The sequence below is a fragment of the Sturnus vulgaris genome, chromosome 36 (genome assembly GCF_052056855.1).
Source record: "Sturnus vulgaris isolate bStuVul1 chromosome 36, bStuVul1.hap1, whole genome shotgun sequence".
Lineage (NCBI taxonomy): Eukaryota > Metazoa > Chordata > Aves > Passeriformes > Sturnidae > Sturnus > Sturnus vulgaris.
Window position 1 is genome coordinate 381626 of NC_142278.1, and position 14184 is coordinate 395809.

The 14184-nt window shown below is 42.6% G+C and overlaps 2 protein-coding genes across 2 annotated transcripts in view; one reads left to right on the plus strand and one right to left on the minus strand.

The window, feature by feature from the left end:
• LOC106864344 (retinal guanylyl cyclase 1-like) overlaps positions 1-3493 on the minus strand; it is a 31716-nt gene extending 28223 nt beyond the window's left edge. Inside the window, exon 1 of the mRNA XM_088155234.1 lies at positions 3448-3493. Within this exon, the coding sequence (XP_088011360.1) occupies positions 3448-3493 (46 nt within the window). The remainder of the gene's footprint in view (positions 1-3447) is intronic.
• TRAPPC1 (trafficking protein particle complex subunit 1) lies at positions 3494-12403 on the plus strand (the record flags this gene model as incomplete). The annotated part of the gene is given in 4 exon segments (XM_088155272.1): positions 3494-3569; positions 5706-5901; positions 9742-9812; positions 12265-12403. Coding segments are annotated over 3 exon segments (309 nt in total), but the record flags the coding sequence as incomplete, so codon positions are not given.
• Positions 12404-14184: the final 1781 nt, after the last annotated feature.

Genomic DNA, 14184 nt, shown 5'->3' on the forward strand with positions numbered 1-14184 from the left:
CTGCCCACGTCACACCTGTACTTGTCACACCTGTACCTGTCACACCTGTACCTGTCACCTATCAAATGTCACCTGTCATCCGGCAATGTCACACCTGGACACGTCACACCTGCCCGTGTCACACCTGTACATGTCACACCTGGACATGTCACCTGTCACACATCACCTGTCCCTGTCACACCTGTGTCACACCTGTGTCACACCTGTGTCACACCTGTCCCTGTCACACCTGTCCCTGTCTCACCTCCCCCTGGGTACCCCAATGTCCTTCCAGGCTCCTCAAAGCCCCCCCCAGGTAACTCAGGTGTGACCCCAACCCCCCCCAGGTAACTCAGGTGTGACCCCAAACCCCCCCAGGAAACTCAGGTGTGACCCCAACCCCCCCCAGGTAACTCAGGTGTGCAAAGGGGACCCCAAAACCCTTCCAGGGGGTCCCAGGTGTTTTTTTGGGGGTCCCAGGTGTGTTTGGGGGGGTCTCAGGTGTTTTTTGGGGGGGTCCCAAATTTTTTGGGGGGGTCTCAGGTGTGTTTTGGGGGGTCCATTAATTAGCGGCCCATTAATTAGCCGTCCATTAATTGAGGGGGGTCCAATTAATTGGCGAAGTCTTTTGAATGAGGGAGTCCCGTAATTAGGGAGGGGTCACTTAATTAGGGGTCCCTTAATTGGTGTGAGTCACTTAATTGGGGGGGGGAAATCAATTAATTTGCGGTCCCTTAATTGGGGGAGTCCTTTAATTAGGGAGCGGTTCCTTAATTAGGGAGGGGATCCCTTAATTAGGTCTCTTAATTAGGGGGTTCTTTAATTAGCGGTCCCTTAATTGGGGGAGTCCCTTAATTAGGGGGTCCTTTAATTAGCAGTCCCTTAATTGGGGGAGTCCCTTAATTAGGGAGGGGTAATTTAATTAGGGAGGGGATCCCTTAAATTAGTGGGCCCCTTAATTAGCGGTCCCTTAATTGGGGGAATCTATTAATTGGAGGGATCCATTAATTAGGAGAGTTTCATAATGAGGGAGTCCCTTAATTGGGGGGGTCCTTTAATTGAGGGAGTCCCTTAATTAGGGAGAGGTCACTTAATTAGGGGGGGATCCATTAATTGGGGCGTCCATTAATTAGGGGAATCTCTAAAATTAGAGAGTCCCTTAATTGGGGGCGGGGGTCCCTTAATTAGCAATCCCTTAATTGAGGGAGTCCATTAATTAGGGAGGGGTCCATTAATTGGGAGAGTGTCTTAAATGGGGGAGTCCCTTAATTAGGGAAAGGTCACTTAATTGGGGGGGGGGTGTCCCTTAATTAGCGGTCCTTTAATTTGGGGAGTCCATTAATTGGGGGGGGGGATCCTTTAAATGGGGGGAGTCCCTTAATTAGGGAGGGGTCACTTAATTAGGGAAGTCCATTAATTGGGGAAGTCTCTTAAATGAGAGAGTCCCTTAATTAGGGGGGGTCCCTTAATTGGGGGGGGTCACTTAAAATTAATTGGGGGGGGTCCATTAATTGGGGGAGTCTTTTAAATGAGAGAGTCCCTTAATTAGGAGGGGGGGGGGGTGTCCCTTAATTAGGGTGGGTCCCTTAATTAGGAGGGGGGAGGGGTAGGATTTGGGGGGGGTCTCTTACCTGTCCGCAGGTCCGGGGGGGTCCTGGGGGGGAATTTTGGGCGTCCTGGGGGGGTCCTGGGGGATTTGGGGGGTCCCGGGGGGGTTTTAGGGTCCCTGGGAATTCCGGGAAGAATTTGGGGCGGGGGTCCCGGGGGGGGGTTTAGGGTTTGGGGGGTCCCGGAGGAGTCCTGGAGGATTTGGGGGGGTCCCGGGGGGGTTTTTGCGGGTCCCGGGGGGGTTTTGGGGGTCCCGGGGGGCGGTTTTAGGAGTCCCGGGGGGGGGTTTAGGGTTCCAGGGAGGGATTTTGGGGGTCCCGGGGGGGTTTTGGGGGGTCCCGGGGGGGTCCTGGAGGATTTGGGGGGGTCCCGGGGGTATTTAGGGGGTCCCGGGGGGTATTTAAGGGGTCCCGGGGGGTATTTAGGGGGTCCCGGGGGGTATTTAGGGGGTCCCGGGGGGTATTTAGGGGGTCCCGGGGGGGTTTTAGGGAGTCCCGGGGGGGTTTTGGGGGGTCCCGGGGGGGTCCTGGAGGATTTGGGGGGGTCCCGGGGGGGTTTTAGGGAGTCCCGGGGGGGTTTAGGGGGTCCCGGGGGGTATTTAGGGGGTCCCGGGGGGTTTTTGGGGGTCCCGGGGGGGGTCCTGGAGGATTTGGGGGGGTCCCGGGGGGTATTTTGGGGGTCCCGGGGGGGTTTTAGGGAGTCCCGGGGGGGTTTAGGGGGTCCCGGGGGGGTTTAGGGGGTCCCGGGGGGTATTTAGGGGGTCCCGGGGGGGTTTTGGGGGTCCCGGGGGGGTCGCAGCGCTGCCCCCTCCCTCGCCGCCGTCTCCCGTGTGCGGCCGCTGCGGGGGGGGCGCGGGGGGGCCCCAAATCCCCTCCCCCCCCTGGGGACAAATCGGATTAATGGGGGGGGGGAGGGGCGGGGAGGTGACACTGGGGACACTGGGGGGGGGGGATGGGGGTGGGGACAGTGAGGGGGGGGGACAGGGGTGACAATGGGGGGGGGGACACGGGTGACAATGGGGGGGGGTCCTGGGGGTCTTGAGGGGAGGGGGACATTGGGGGACATTGGGGGGGGGGGGGACCTGGGGACACTCGTGGGGGGGTCCTGGGGGGGACAGGGGTGACATTTGGGGGGTCCTGGGGGTCTTGAGGCGGGGGGGGACACAGGGGGGGACACGGGGACACTCCTGGGGGGGCTCTGGTGGGGGGGGGGGACACGAGGGGACATTTTTGGGGAGGGGGGACAGGGGGACATCAGTGGGGGTCCCTGGGGGGGGGGGGGGGTCTGGGTGGGGGGGAACACCCGGGGGGGGTCTGGGGATACTCGGGGGGGACATTGGGGACACTCGGGGGGACATTGGGGACACTCGGGGGGGACTTTGGGACACCCGGGGGGACATTGGGGACACTCGGGGGGGTCTGGGGGGACATTGGGGACACTCGGGGGGACATTGGGGACACTCGGGGGGGACTTTGGGGACACCCGGGGGGACATTGGGGACACTCGGGGGGGTCTGGGGACACCCGGGGGGACATTGGGGACACTCGGGGGGGTCTGGGGACACTTGGGGGGACTTTGGGGACACCCGGGGGACTTTGGGGACACCCGGGGGGACTTTGGGGACACCCGGGGGGATATTGGGGACACCCGGGGGGGTCTGGGTGGTGGGAGGGACACTCGTGGGGGAGGGGAGGATTTGGGGGGGACTTTGGGACCCCCCCAGGGACCCCAAACTGGAGCCGAGACCACGCCCACCCGGGCCGAACTGTCAATCAAGGCTAAACCACGCCCCTCGAGGCGTAACCACACCCCCTTGGTTCCATCTAGGGTCATATCCATATATGGAGCGGCCACGCCTACTCGGCTTCGGCCCCGCCCATCTCGCCATTTCGGACGGCGGCGCCATGTTGGATTGGGGCGGAAGGCGGAAGTGACGTCACAGCCAGCGCCTGGGCGGGCGGAAGCGAAGGTGGTTGGAAGAGGTGAGCGGGAACTGGGAGGACTGGGAGGGACTGGGGGGAACTGGGGGGGACTGGGATGGGACTGGGGGGGACTTGGGGGACTGGGAGGGAACTGGGATGGGCTGGGGGGGACTGGGATGGACTGGGATTACTGGTACTGGTTCTACTGCGAGCACTGGGGGTAACTGGGAGCCATCGGGACATACTGGGAACACTGGGACTGATTATACTGGGATTAGCGGGACTGGTTATACTGGGATTGCCGGGACTGGTTATACTGGGAACACTGGGACTGGTTATACTGGGATCACTGGACTGGTTATACTGGGATTACTGGGACTGGTTATACTGGGATTGCTGGGACTGGTTATACTGGGATTACTGGGACTGGTTATACTGGGATCGGCGGGACTGATTATACTGGGATTAGTGGGACTGGTTATACTGGGATCGCTGGGACTGGTTATACTGGGATCGCTGGTACTGGTTATACTGGGATTAGCGGGACTGGTTATACTGGGATCGCTGGAATGGTTATACTGGGATTGCTGGAATGGTTATACTGGGAGCACTGGGACTGGTTATACTGGGATTAGTGGGACTGGTTATACTGGGATCGCTGGGACTGGTTATACTGGGAACACTGGGACTGGTTATACTGGGATTAGCGGGACTGGTTATACTGGGATCGCTGGGACTGGTTATACTGGGAGCACTGGGACTGTTTATACTGGGATTACTGGGACTGGTTATACTGGGATCACTGGGACTGGTTATACTGGGATTACTGGGACTGGTTATACTGGGATTGCTGGGAATGGTTATACTGGGAGCACTGGGACTGGTTATACTGGGATTGCTGGGACTGGTTATACTGGGATTACTGGGACTGGTTATACTGGTTTATACTGGTTATATTGATTTATACTGGTCTATACTGGTTTATACTCGTCCATACTGGTTTGTTCTGGTTTATACTGGTCCGTACTGGTTTATACTGGTTATATTGATTTATACTGGTCCATACTGGTTTATACTGGTTTATATTGGTCCATACTGGTTTATACTGGTCCGTACTGGTTTGTACTGGGAGCCCTGGGTTGGTTCGGGATCTCCGGGAAATTTTTTGGAATTTTTGAGGAATTTTTTCGGAATTTTTTGGGATTTTTTTTTAGGAATTTAAAGAAATTTTTTGGGAATTTTTTTGAAAAATTTTTGGAATATTTTAGGAGTTTTTTTGGATTTTTTGAGATTTTTTTTTTTAGGAATTTTTGGGACATTTTTGAGTAATTTTTTGATAATTTGGGGGGATTTTTTTTGGAATTTTTTTGGAATTTTTGGGGAATTTTTTGAGATTTTTTTGGAAATTCTTTGTGAATTTTTTGGGGAATTTTTTTGGGGAATTTTTGAGAATTTTGGGGGATTTTTGGGAAAATTTTGAGAATTTTTTTGGGAAATCTTTGAGAATTTGTGGGATTTTTTTTTTTTAATTTTGGGATTTTTTGGGAATTTTTAAGGAATTTTTAGGATTTCTTTGGGAATTTTTTTGGGGAAGTTTTTGGGAATTTTTGGGGAATTTTTTGAGAATTTGGGGATTTTTTTTTGGGAATTTTTGGAGAATTTCTTGAGCCTTTTCAGGAATTTTTTGGAAATTTTTTTGGGAATTTTTTGGGAATTTTTAGGAATTGTTTGGGAATTTTTTGGGGAAGTTTTTGGGAATTTTTTTTTAATTTTTTAGGAATTTTTGGGGAATATTTACCATTAAAATTCCATTAAAAATCGGAATTTTCTCTCTTTTCCACAGGAATTTCTCCCCCATTCCCAGAATTTTTTGGAGAATTTTTTGAAGGAATTTTTGTGAATTTTTGTGAATTTTTGGGGGAATTTTTGGGATTTTTTGGGGAATTTTTGGGGGAATTTTTGCGAATTTTTCGGGAAATTTTGGAGAATTTTGTCGGATTTTTTTTTAAATTTCGGGAATTCTTTGGGAATTTTTTTTTTAATTTTTTGGGGAAATTTTGGAGAACTTTTAGGAATTGTTTGGGAACTTTTTTGGGGAAGTTTTTTGGGAATTTTTGGGGAATATTTTAGGATTTTATGGGAATATTTACCATTAAAATTCCATTAAAAATCGGGAATTTTCTCTCTTTTCCACAGGAATTTCACCCCCATTCCCAGAATTTTTTGGAGAATTTTTTTGGGGATTATTTTGGATCAAATTTTTTGGGAATATTTTTGGGAATTTTGGGGCTCCATGACCATCCACAATTTGTACATTTTTGACCGGGGGGGGTCGTGCCTCTTCTACAGCGAATGGCACCGAAGGAGAGCGGCTGCAATATCCCAGGAGGAGGTGAGGAAATCGGGAATTCTGGGAATTCTGGGAATTTGGGAATTCTGGGAATTTTTGGGAATTTTTGGGGATTTTTTTGGGATTTTTGGGGTTTTTTTTCGGGGTCCTTTTTGATTTTTTTTGGATTTTTTTGGAATTTTTTTGGATTTTTTTTCGGATTTTTTTTCGACTTTTTTTTATTTTTGGGGATTTTTTGGGGATTTTTTGGGAATTTTTAGGGATTTTTATGGAGTTTTTTTAGGATTTTTGGGGGATTTTTTGGGATTTTTGGGATTTTTTTAGGATTTTTTGAGAATTTTTGGGGGATTTTTTGGGGATTTCTAGCGGCTGCGATATCCCAGGAGGAGGTGGGAAAATCGGGAATTCTGGGAATTTTTTGGGAATTTTTGGGAAATTTGGGAATTCTGGGAATTTTTGGGAATTTTTTGAGGAATTTTTGGGGGATTTTTGGGGTTTTTTCGGGTCCTTTTTGATTTTTTTTGGATTTTTTTGGAATTTTTTGGATTTTTTTATCGGATTTTTTTTCGACTTTTTTTTATTTTGGGGATTTTTTGGGGGAATTTTTAGGGATTTTTATGGGAGTTTTTTTGGGATTTTTGGGGGATTTTTTGGGGAATTTTTTGGATTTTTTTGGATTTTTGGGGGTTTTTATGGGATTTTTAGGGATTTTTGGGGGGATTTTTTGGATTTTTTGGGGGATTTTTGGGGTTTTTTTTTTAGATTTTTGAGGATTTTTGGGGGTTTTTTGTGATTTTTTTGGGGGAATTTTAGGGATTTTGGGGGATTTTTTTGGGAATTTTTTTGGGGTTTTTTGAGATTTTTGGGGAATTTTTTGGGAATTTTTGGGGAATTTTTCTGAAATTTTTGGGGGATTTTTTGGGAATTTTTGGGATTTTTTGGGGATTTTTTTTTTATTTCTAGCGGCTGCGATATCCCAGGAGGAGGTGAGGAAATCGGGAATTCTGGGGAAATTTGGGAATTTTTTGGGAATTTTGGGAATTCTGGGAAATTTGGGAATTTTTTGGGAATTTTTGGGGATTTTTGGGGTTTTTTCGGGGTCCTTTTTGATTTTTTTTGGATTTTTTTGGAATTTTTTTGGATTTTTTTTCGGATTTTTTTTCGACTTTTTTTTATTTTTGGGGATTTTTGGGGGAATTTTTAGGGATTTTTATGGGAGTTTTTTAGGATTTTTTGGGGATTTTGGGGGATTTTTTTAGGATTTTTTGGGGATTTTGGGGGATTTTTTTTAGGATTTTTTGAGAATTTTTGGGGGATTTTTTGGGGATTTCTAGCGGCTGCGGTATCCCAGGAGGAGGTGAGAAATCGGGAATTCTGGGGAAATTTTGGGAATTTTTGGGAATTTTGGGGATTCTGGAAAAATTGGGAATTTTTTGCGAATTTTTTGGGGATTTTGGGGGTTTTTTCGGGGTCCTTTTTGATTTTTTTTGGATTTTTTTGATTTTTTGGGGATTTTTTTTCGGATTTTTTTTCGACTTTTTTTTATTTTTGGGGATTTTTTGGGGAATTTTTAGGGATTTTTATGGGAGTTTTTTTAGGATTTTTTGGGGATTTTTTGGGATTTTTTTAGGATTTTTTGAGAATTTTTGGGGGAGTTTTTGGGAATTTTTAGCGGCTGCGATATCCCAGGAGGAGGTGAGGAAATCGGGAATTCTGGGAATTTTTTTGGGAATTTTTGGGAAATTTGGGAATTCTGGGAAATTTGGGAATTTTTTGAGAATTTTTCAAGGGGAATTTTTTGGGATTTTTTGAGGGATTTTTGGGGGATTTTTGGGGTTTTTTTTGAATTTTTTGGGATTTAAAAAAATTTTTTGGTTTTTTTTTTATTTGTTTTTTTTTTTATTTTTGGGGATTTTTTGAGGATTTTTATGGAATTTTGTAGGATTTTTATGGGAATTTTTTTAGGATTTTTGAGGAATTTTTTGGGATTTTTTGGGGGGATTTTGGGGAATTTTGGGTTTTTTTTTTTTATTTTTGGGGGATTTTTTAGGAATTTTTTTAGGATTTTTTGGGAATTTTTAGCGGCTGCGATATCCCAGGAGGAGGTGGGAAAATCGGGAATTCTGGGAATTTTTTGGGAATTTTTTGAGGAATTTTTCGGGGATTTTTGGGGTTTTTTCGGGGTCCTTTTTGATTTTTTTTGGATTTTTTTGGAATTTTTTTGGATTTTTTTTTCGGATTTTTTTTCGATTTTTTTTTATTTTTGGGGATTTTTTGGGGAATTTTAGGGATTTTTATGGAGTTTTTTTAGGATTTTTTGGGATTTTGGGGGATTTTTTTAGGATTTTTTGGGGATTTTTGGGGATTTTTTTAGGATTTTTTGAGAATTTTTGGGGGATTTTTTGGGAATTTTTAGCGGCTGCGATATCCCAGGAGGAGGTGAGGAAATCGGGAATTCTGGAATTTTTGGGAATTTTTGGAATTTTTGGGAATTTTGGGAATTCTGGGAATTTTTGGGGAATTTTTTGCGAATTTTTTGGGGATTTTTGGGTTTTTTTCGGGGTCCTTTTTGATTTTTTTTGGATTTTTTTGGAATTTTTTTGGATTTTTTTATCGGATTTTTTTTTCGATTTTTTTTTATTTTTGGGGATTTTTTGGGGGATTTTTTTGGGAATTTTTAGGGATTTTTATGGGAGTTTTTTTAGGAATTTTTGGGGATTTTTTGGGGAATTTTTTAGGTATTTTTTGGGGGATTTTTGGGGTTTTTTTTTTAGATTTTTGGGGATTTTGGGGGGATTTTTTGTGATTTTTTGTGGGAATTTTGGGAATTCTGGGAATTTTTGAGGAATTTTTCGGGGATTTTTGGGGTTTTTTAGGGGTCCTTTTTGATTTTTTTTAGATTTTTTTGGAATTTTTTTGGATTTTTTTATCGGATTTTTTTTCGACTTTTTTTATTTTTGGGGATTTTTTTGGGAATTTTTAGGGATTTTTATGGGAGTTTTTTTAGGATTTTTTTGGGATTTTTTGGGATTTTTTGGGATTTTTTTAGGATTTTTTTGAGAATTTTTGGGGGATTTTTTGGGAATTTTTGGGGGTTTTTTTTTGGAATTTTTTGGGATTTTTTTTGGTTTTTTTTAATTTTTTTTTTGATTTTTAAAATTTTTTGGGATTTTTGGGGGATGTTTTTGGGAATTTTATGGGGATTTTTGGAGGATTTTTGGGGGATTTTTTGAGGACTTTTTTGGAATCTTTTAGGATTTCTATGGGAATTTTTTCCGGATTTTTTGGGAATTTTTTTGTAATTTTTTAGGATTTTTGGGGGGTTTTGGGGGGATTTTGAGGAATTTTTTTGGGAATTTTTGGGATGTTTTGGGGGGAAATTTTGGGATTTTGGGGGGGATGTTTTTGGAATTTTTTGGGGATTTTCTGGTTTTTATGGGAATTTTTTCAGAATTTTTTGGGCACTTTTGGGGGATTTTTTGGGAATTTTTTGGGGATTTTTTGGGGATTTTTTGGGATTTTTCTCGGAATTTTGGGGGGATTATTTTGGAATTTGGGAGGACTTTGGATGGGATTTTGGGGGCTCTGGGCTCGAAATTTTTGGGGGAAATTTTTGGGGAATTTTTGGGGTAGCCCGGGATGGATTTAAATAAATTTGAGAAAAATTTGGGAATTTTCGCTTTTTTTTGGGGTGAAAATTTCGGATTTTTGGGCGATTCGGGAGCCAAAAATCCCCAAATTTTCACCAAAAATCCCCAAATTTTTTCCAAAAATCCCCAAATTTTCACCAAAAATCCCCCAATTTTCTCCAGAATTCCCAAATTTTCTCCAGAATTCCCAAATTTTCTCTAAAATTCCCAATTTTTTTTCCATTTTTTCCAGGAATTCAAGCTGATGTTCGGGATGCTTTTCTCCCTCCGCTCCTTCGTGGCCAAGATGAGTCCGACGGACATGTATCCAAAATTTGGGATAAAAAAATTCCTAAAAATCCTAAAAAATCCTAAAAAATCCTAAAAAATCCTAAAAAATGGGGGTGGGGGATGGTGGGGGGGAATTGGGGATTTTTTGGGGAATTTTTTTGGGAATTTTTGGGGTTTTTTGGGATTTTTTTGGGGAATATTTTGATTTTTTTGGGATATTTTTGGGGATTTTTGGGGGGGATTTTTTAAAATGAGTTTGGGGGGAATTTTTAGGATTTTTTGGGGGATTTTTTGGGATTATTTGGGGGATTTTTGGGATTTTTTGTGAATTTTTTGTGGGTTTTTTTTTTATTTATATTTTTTTGGGATTTGTTCGGATTTTTTGAGATTTTTGGGGGGATTTTTTTGGGTATTTTAGGGGATTTTGGGGGATTTTTAGGGATTTTGGGGGGGATTTTTTTAATTATTATTTTTGGGAATTTTTGGGATTTTTTTTAGGGATTTTTGGGATTTTGGGGGGGTTTTATTGGGGGTTTTTGAGGATTTAAAAAAAAAATTTGGGTTTTTTTTTGTGATTTTTTTTGTGATTTTTGTGAATTTTTGGGAATTTTTTTAGGGACTTTTTTGGGATTTTTTTGGATTTTTTTGGGTTTTTTTGGGGATTTTTGGGGGATTTTTTTTTTTTAAATTTTCTGGAATTTTGGGGGGATTTTATTGGGATTTTTTCGGGAATTTTGGGGATTTTTGGGGGGGATTTTTTGTGGGATTTTGGGAATTTTTTTTATCTTAAGTCTCTGGGACCTTCCCCAAATTTGGGAATTTTGGGAATTTTGCATCTCAAACCCTCAAAGCTGGAATTTGGGGCAAATTTTGGGCAAATTTCGATGCAGATTTTGGGCTCTGGGATTTGGGGGTCGGGAATTTGGGATTTTTTGGGGAATTTTGGGATTTTTGGGAATCCTGAGGCCGATTTTGGGCAGATTTGAGCCAATTTTGAGCAAATTTTGGGTGATTTTGACCCAGATTTTGGGGTTTGGGGTCTCAATCCATTTCTTTGGGATTTGGGTGTCGGGAATTTGGGACTTTTTGGGGAATTTGGGATTTTTTTGGAATTTTGGGGATATTGAAGTTGATTTTGAGCCAATCTTGAGCAAGTTTTGGGTGATTTTGAGCCGATTTTGGCCAAATTTTTTCCGAATTTCGATGGGGATTTCGAGCTCTGGGATTTGGGTTTTGGGAATTTGGGATTTTTTGGGAGAATTTTGGAATTTTTGATATCCTGAGGCCAATTTTGAGCCGATTTGAACCAATTTGAGCCGATTTTTGGCCGATTTCGACGGGGATTTCGGCTCTGGGGTAGATTTGGGTGTCGGGAATTCGGGATTTTTTGGGAATTTTGGGGATTTTTTTTGGGGTCTCAATCTGATTCTCTGGGATTTGGGTGTCGGGAATTGGGATTTTTTGGGAATTTTTGGAATTTTGGGGATATTGAGGCTGCTTTTGAGCCAATTTTGAGCAAATTTTGGGTGATTTTGAGACGATTTTGGCCAAATTTTGTCCCATTTCAATGGGGATTTTGAGCTCTGGGATTTGGGTGTTGGGAATTTGGGATTTTTGGGGAATTTTTTCATTTTTGGGATTCTGAGGCCGATTTTGGGCTGATTTTGAGCCGATTGAGTCAATTTTGAGCCGATTTTGGCCAAATTTTGTCCCATTTCGACGGGGATTTCGGGCTCTGGGGTAGATTTGGGTGTCGGGAATTTGGGATTTTTTGGGAATTTTTGGAATTTTTCATATATTGAAGTTGATTTTGAGCCGATTTGGGGCAGATTTTGGCCAATTTTGATGCGGATTTCGGGGTCTTTGAGGGGCTCTGGGATTCGGGGGTTGGGAATTCGGGAATTTTGGGGATTTTTTTTGGGAATTCTTTATTCTCCTCATCCCCTGCCCCAGGCAGGACGGGTTTCGTGTCGTTCCACACCAGCAAATCCCAGAATTTGGAATTTTGGGGAATTTTTGGGATTTTTTGGATCCTGAGGCCGATTTTGAGCCGATTTTGAGCAAATTTTGGGTGATTTTGATGGGGATTTCGGGGTTTGGGGTCTCAATCTCATTCTGTGGGATTTGGGTGTTGGGAATTTGGATTTTTTGGGAATTTTGGGATTTTTGGGGATCCTGAGGCCGATTTTGAGCCAATTTGAGCCGATTTTGGCCAAATTTTGGCCGATTTCGACGCGGATTTCTGGCTCTGGGATTTGGGAATTCGGGAATTTGGGATTTTTGGGGAATTTTTTCATTTTTGGGATTCTGAGGCCGATTTTGGGCTGATTTTGAGCAGATTTGAGCCGATTTTGGCCAAATTTTGTCCAATTTCGACGGGGATTTCGGGCTCTGGGGTAGATTCGGGTGTCGGGAATTCGGGATTTTTTGGGAATTTTGGGGATTTTTTTTGGGAATTCTTTATTCTCCTCATCCCCCGGCCCAGGCGGGACGGGTTCGTGTCGTTCCACACCAGCCGCTACCGCCTGCATTACCTGGAGACGCCCTCGGGGCTGCGCCTGGCGCTCAACACCGACCTGGGCGTGGCCAGCGCCAGGGAGGCGCTGCAGCACATCTACAGCAACGTGAGAGCCAAAAAATGGGAATTCTGAGCCCAAAAACAGCAAAAATCCCGCCCTGAAAGCCCAAAAATCCGGCCCAAAAACCCTGATTTTCGTCCCAAATAATGGATTTTTGTCCCAAATAATGGGATTTTTGTCCCCAAATAATGGGATTTTTGTCCCCAAAATTTCCCCGAAATAATGGGATTTTTGTCCCAAATAATGAGATTTTGGTCCCAAAATAATGAGATTTTTCTCCCCAAAATAATGAGATTTTTTCCCCTAAAAGAATAAGATTTTTGTCCCAAAATAATAGAGATTTTTCTCCCAAAATAATGAGATTTTTTCCCCTAAAAGAATAAGATTTTTGTCCCAAAATAATGAATTTTTTCCCCCAAAATAATGAGATTTTTGTCCCAAATAATGAGATTTTTTTCCTAAAATAATGAATTTTTTTTCCCCAAATAATGAGATTTTTCTCCCAAAATAATGAATTTTTTTTTCCCCAAAATAATGGGATTTTTTCCCCAAAATAATGAGATTTTTTCTCCAAGATAATGAATTTTTTTCCCCAAAGTAATGGGATTTATTTTCTCCCAAAATAAAATTAATCACGTCCCAAATATCGACATCTACAGCAACGTGAGAGCCTAAAAATGGGAATTCTGACCCAAAAACAGCAAAAATCCGGCCCTGAAAGCCCAAAAATCCGGCCCAAAAAACCCCTGATTTTCGTCCCAAATAATGGGATTTTTGTCCCCAAATTTCCCCGAAATAATGGGATTTTTGTCCCAAAATAATGGGATTTTTGTCCCAAAATAATGGGATTTTTCTCCCCAAATAATGAGATTTTTTTCCCTAAAATAATGAAATTTTTTTCCCAAAATAATGAGATTTTTTCTCCCAAAATAATGAGATTTTTCTCCCAAAATAATGGGATTTTTCTCTCAAAATAATGAGATTTTTTTCCCCTAAAAGAATCGGATTTTTCCCCAAAATAATGGAATTTTTGTCCCAAAATAATGGGATTTTTCTCCCCAAAATAATGGGATTTTTCTCCCCAAATAATGAGATTTTTTCCCGAAAATAATGGGATTTTGTCCCCGAAATAATGAGATTTATTTTCTCCCAAAATAAAATTAATCACGTTCCAAGTATCGACATCTACAGCAACGTGAGAGCCCAAAAATGGGAATTCTGAGCCAAAACCAGCAAAAATCCCGCCCCAAAAACAGCAAAAATCCCGCCCTGAAAGCCCAAAAATCCGGCCCAAAAAACCCCTGATTTTCGTCCCAAATAATGGGATTTTTGTCCCAAAATAATGGGATTTTTCTCCCCAAATAATGAGATTAATAATGAGATTTTTCTCCCAAAATAATGAGATTTTTCCCTCTAAAAGAATAAGATTTTTGTCCCAAAATAATGAATTTTTTCCCCCAAAATAATGAGATTTTTGTCCCAAATAATGAGATTTTTTTCCTAAAATAATGAATTTTTTTTCCCCAAATAATGAGATTTTTCTCCCAAAATAATGAATTTTTTTTCCCCAAAAATAATGGGATATTTCTCCCAAAAATAATGAGATTTTTCTCTCAAAATAATGAGATTTTTTTCCCCTAAAAGAATCGGATTTTTCCCCAAAATAATGGAATTTTTGTCCCAAAATAATGGAATTTTTGTCCCAAAATAATGGGATTTTTCTCCCCAAATAATGAGATTTTTTTCCTAAAATAATGAATTTTTTTCTCCCCAAAATAATGGGATTTTGTCCCCGAAATAATGGGATTTATTTTCTCCCAAAATAA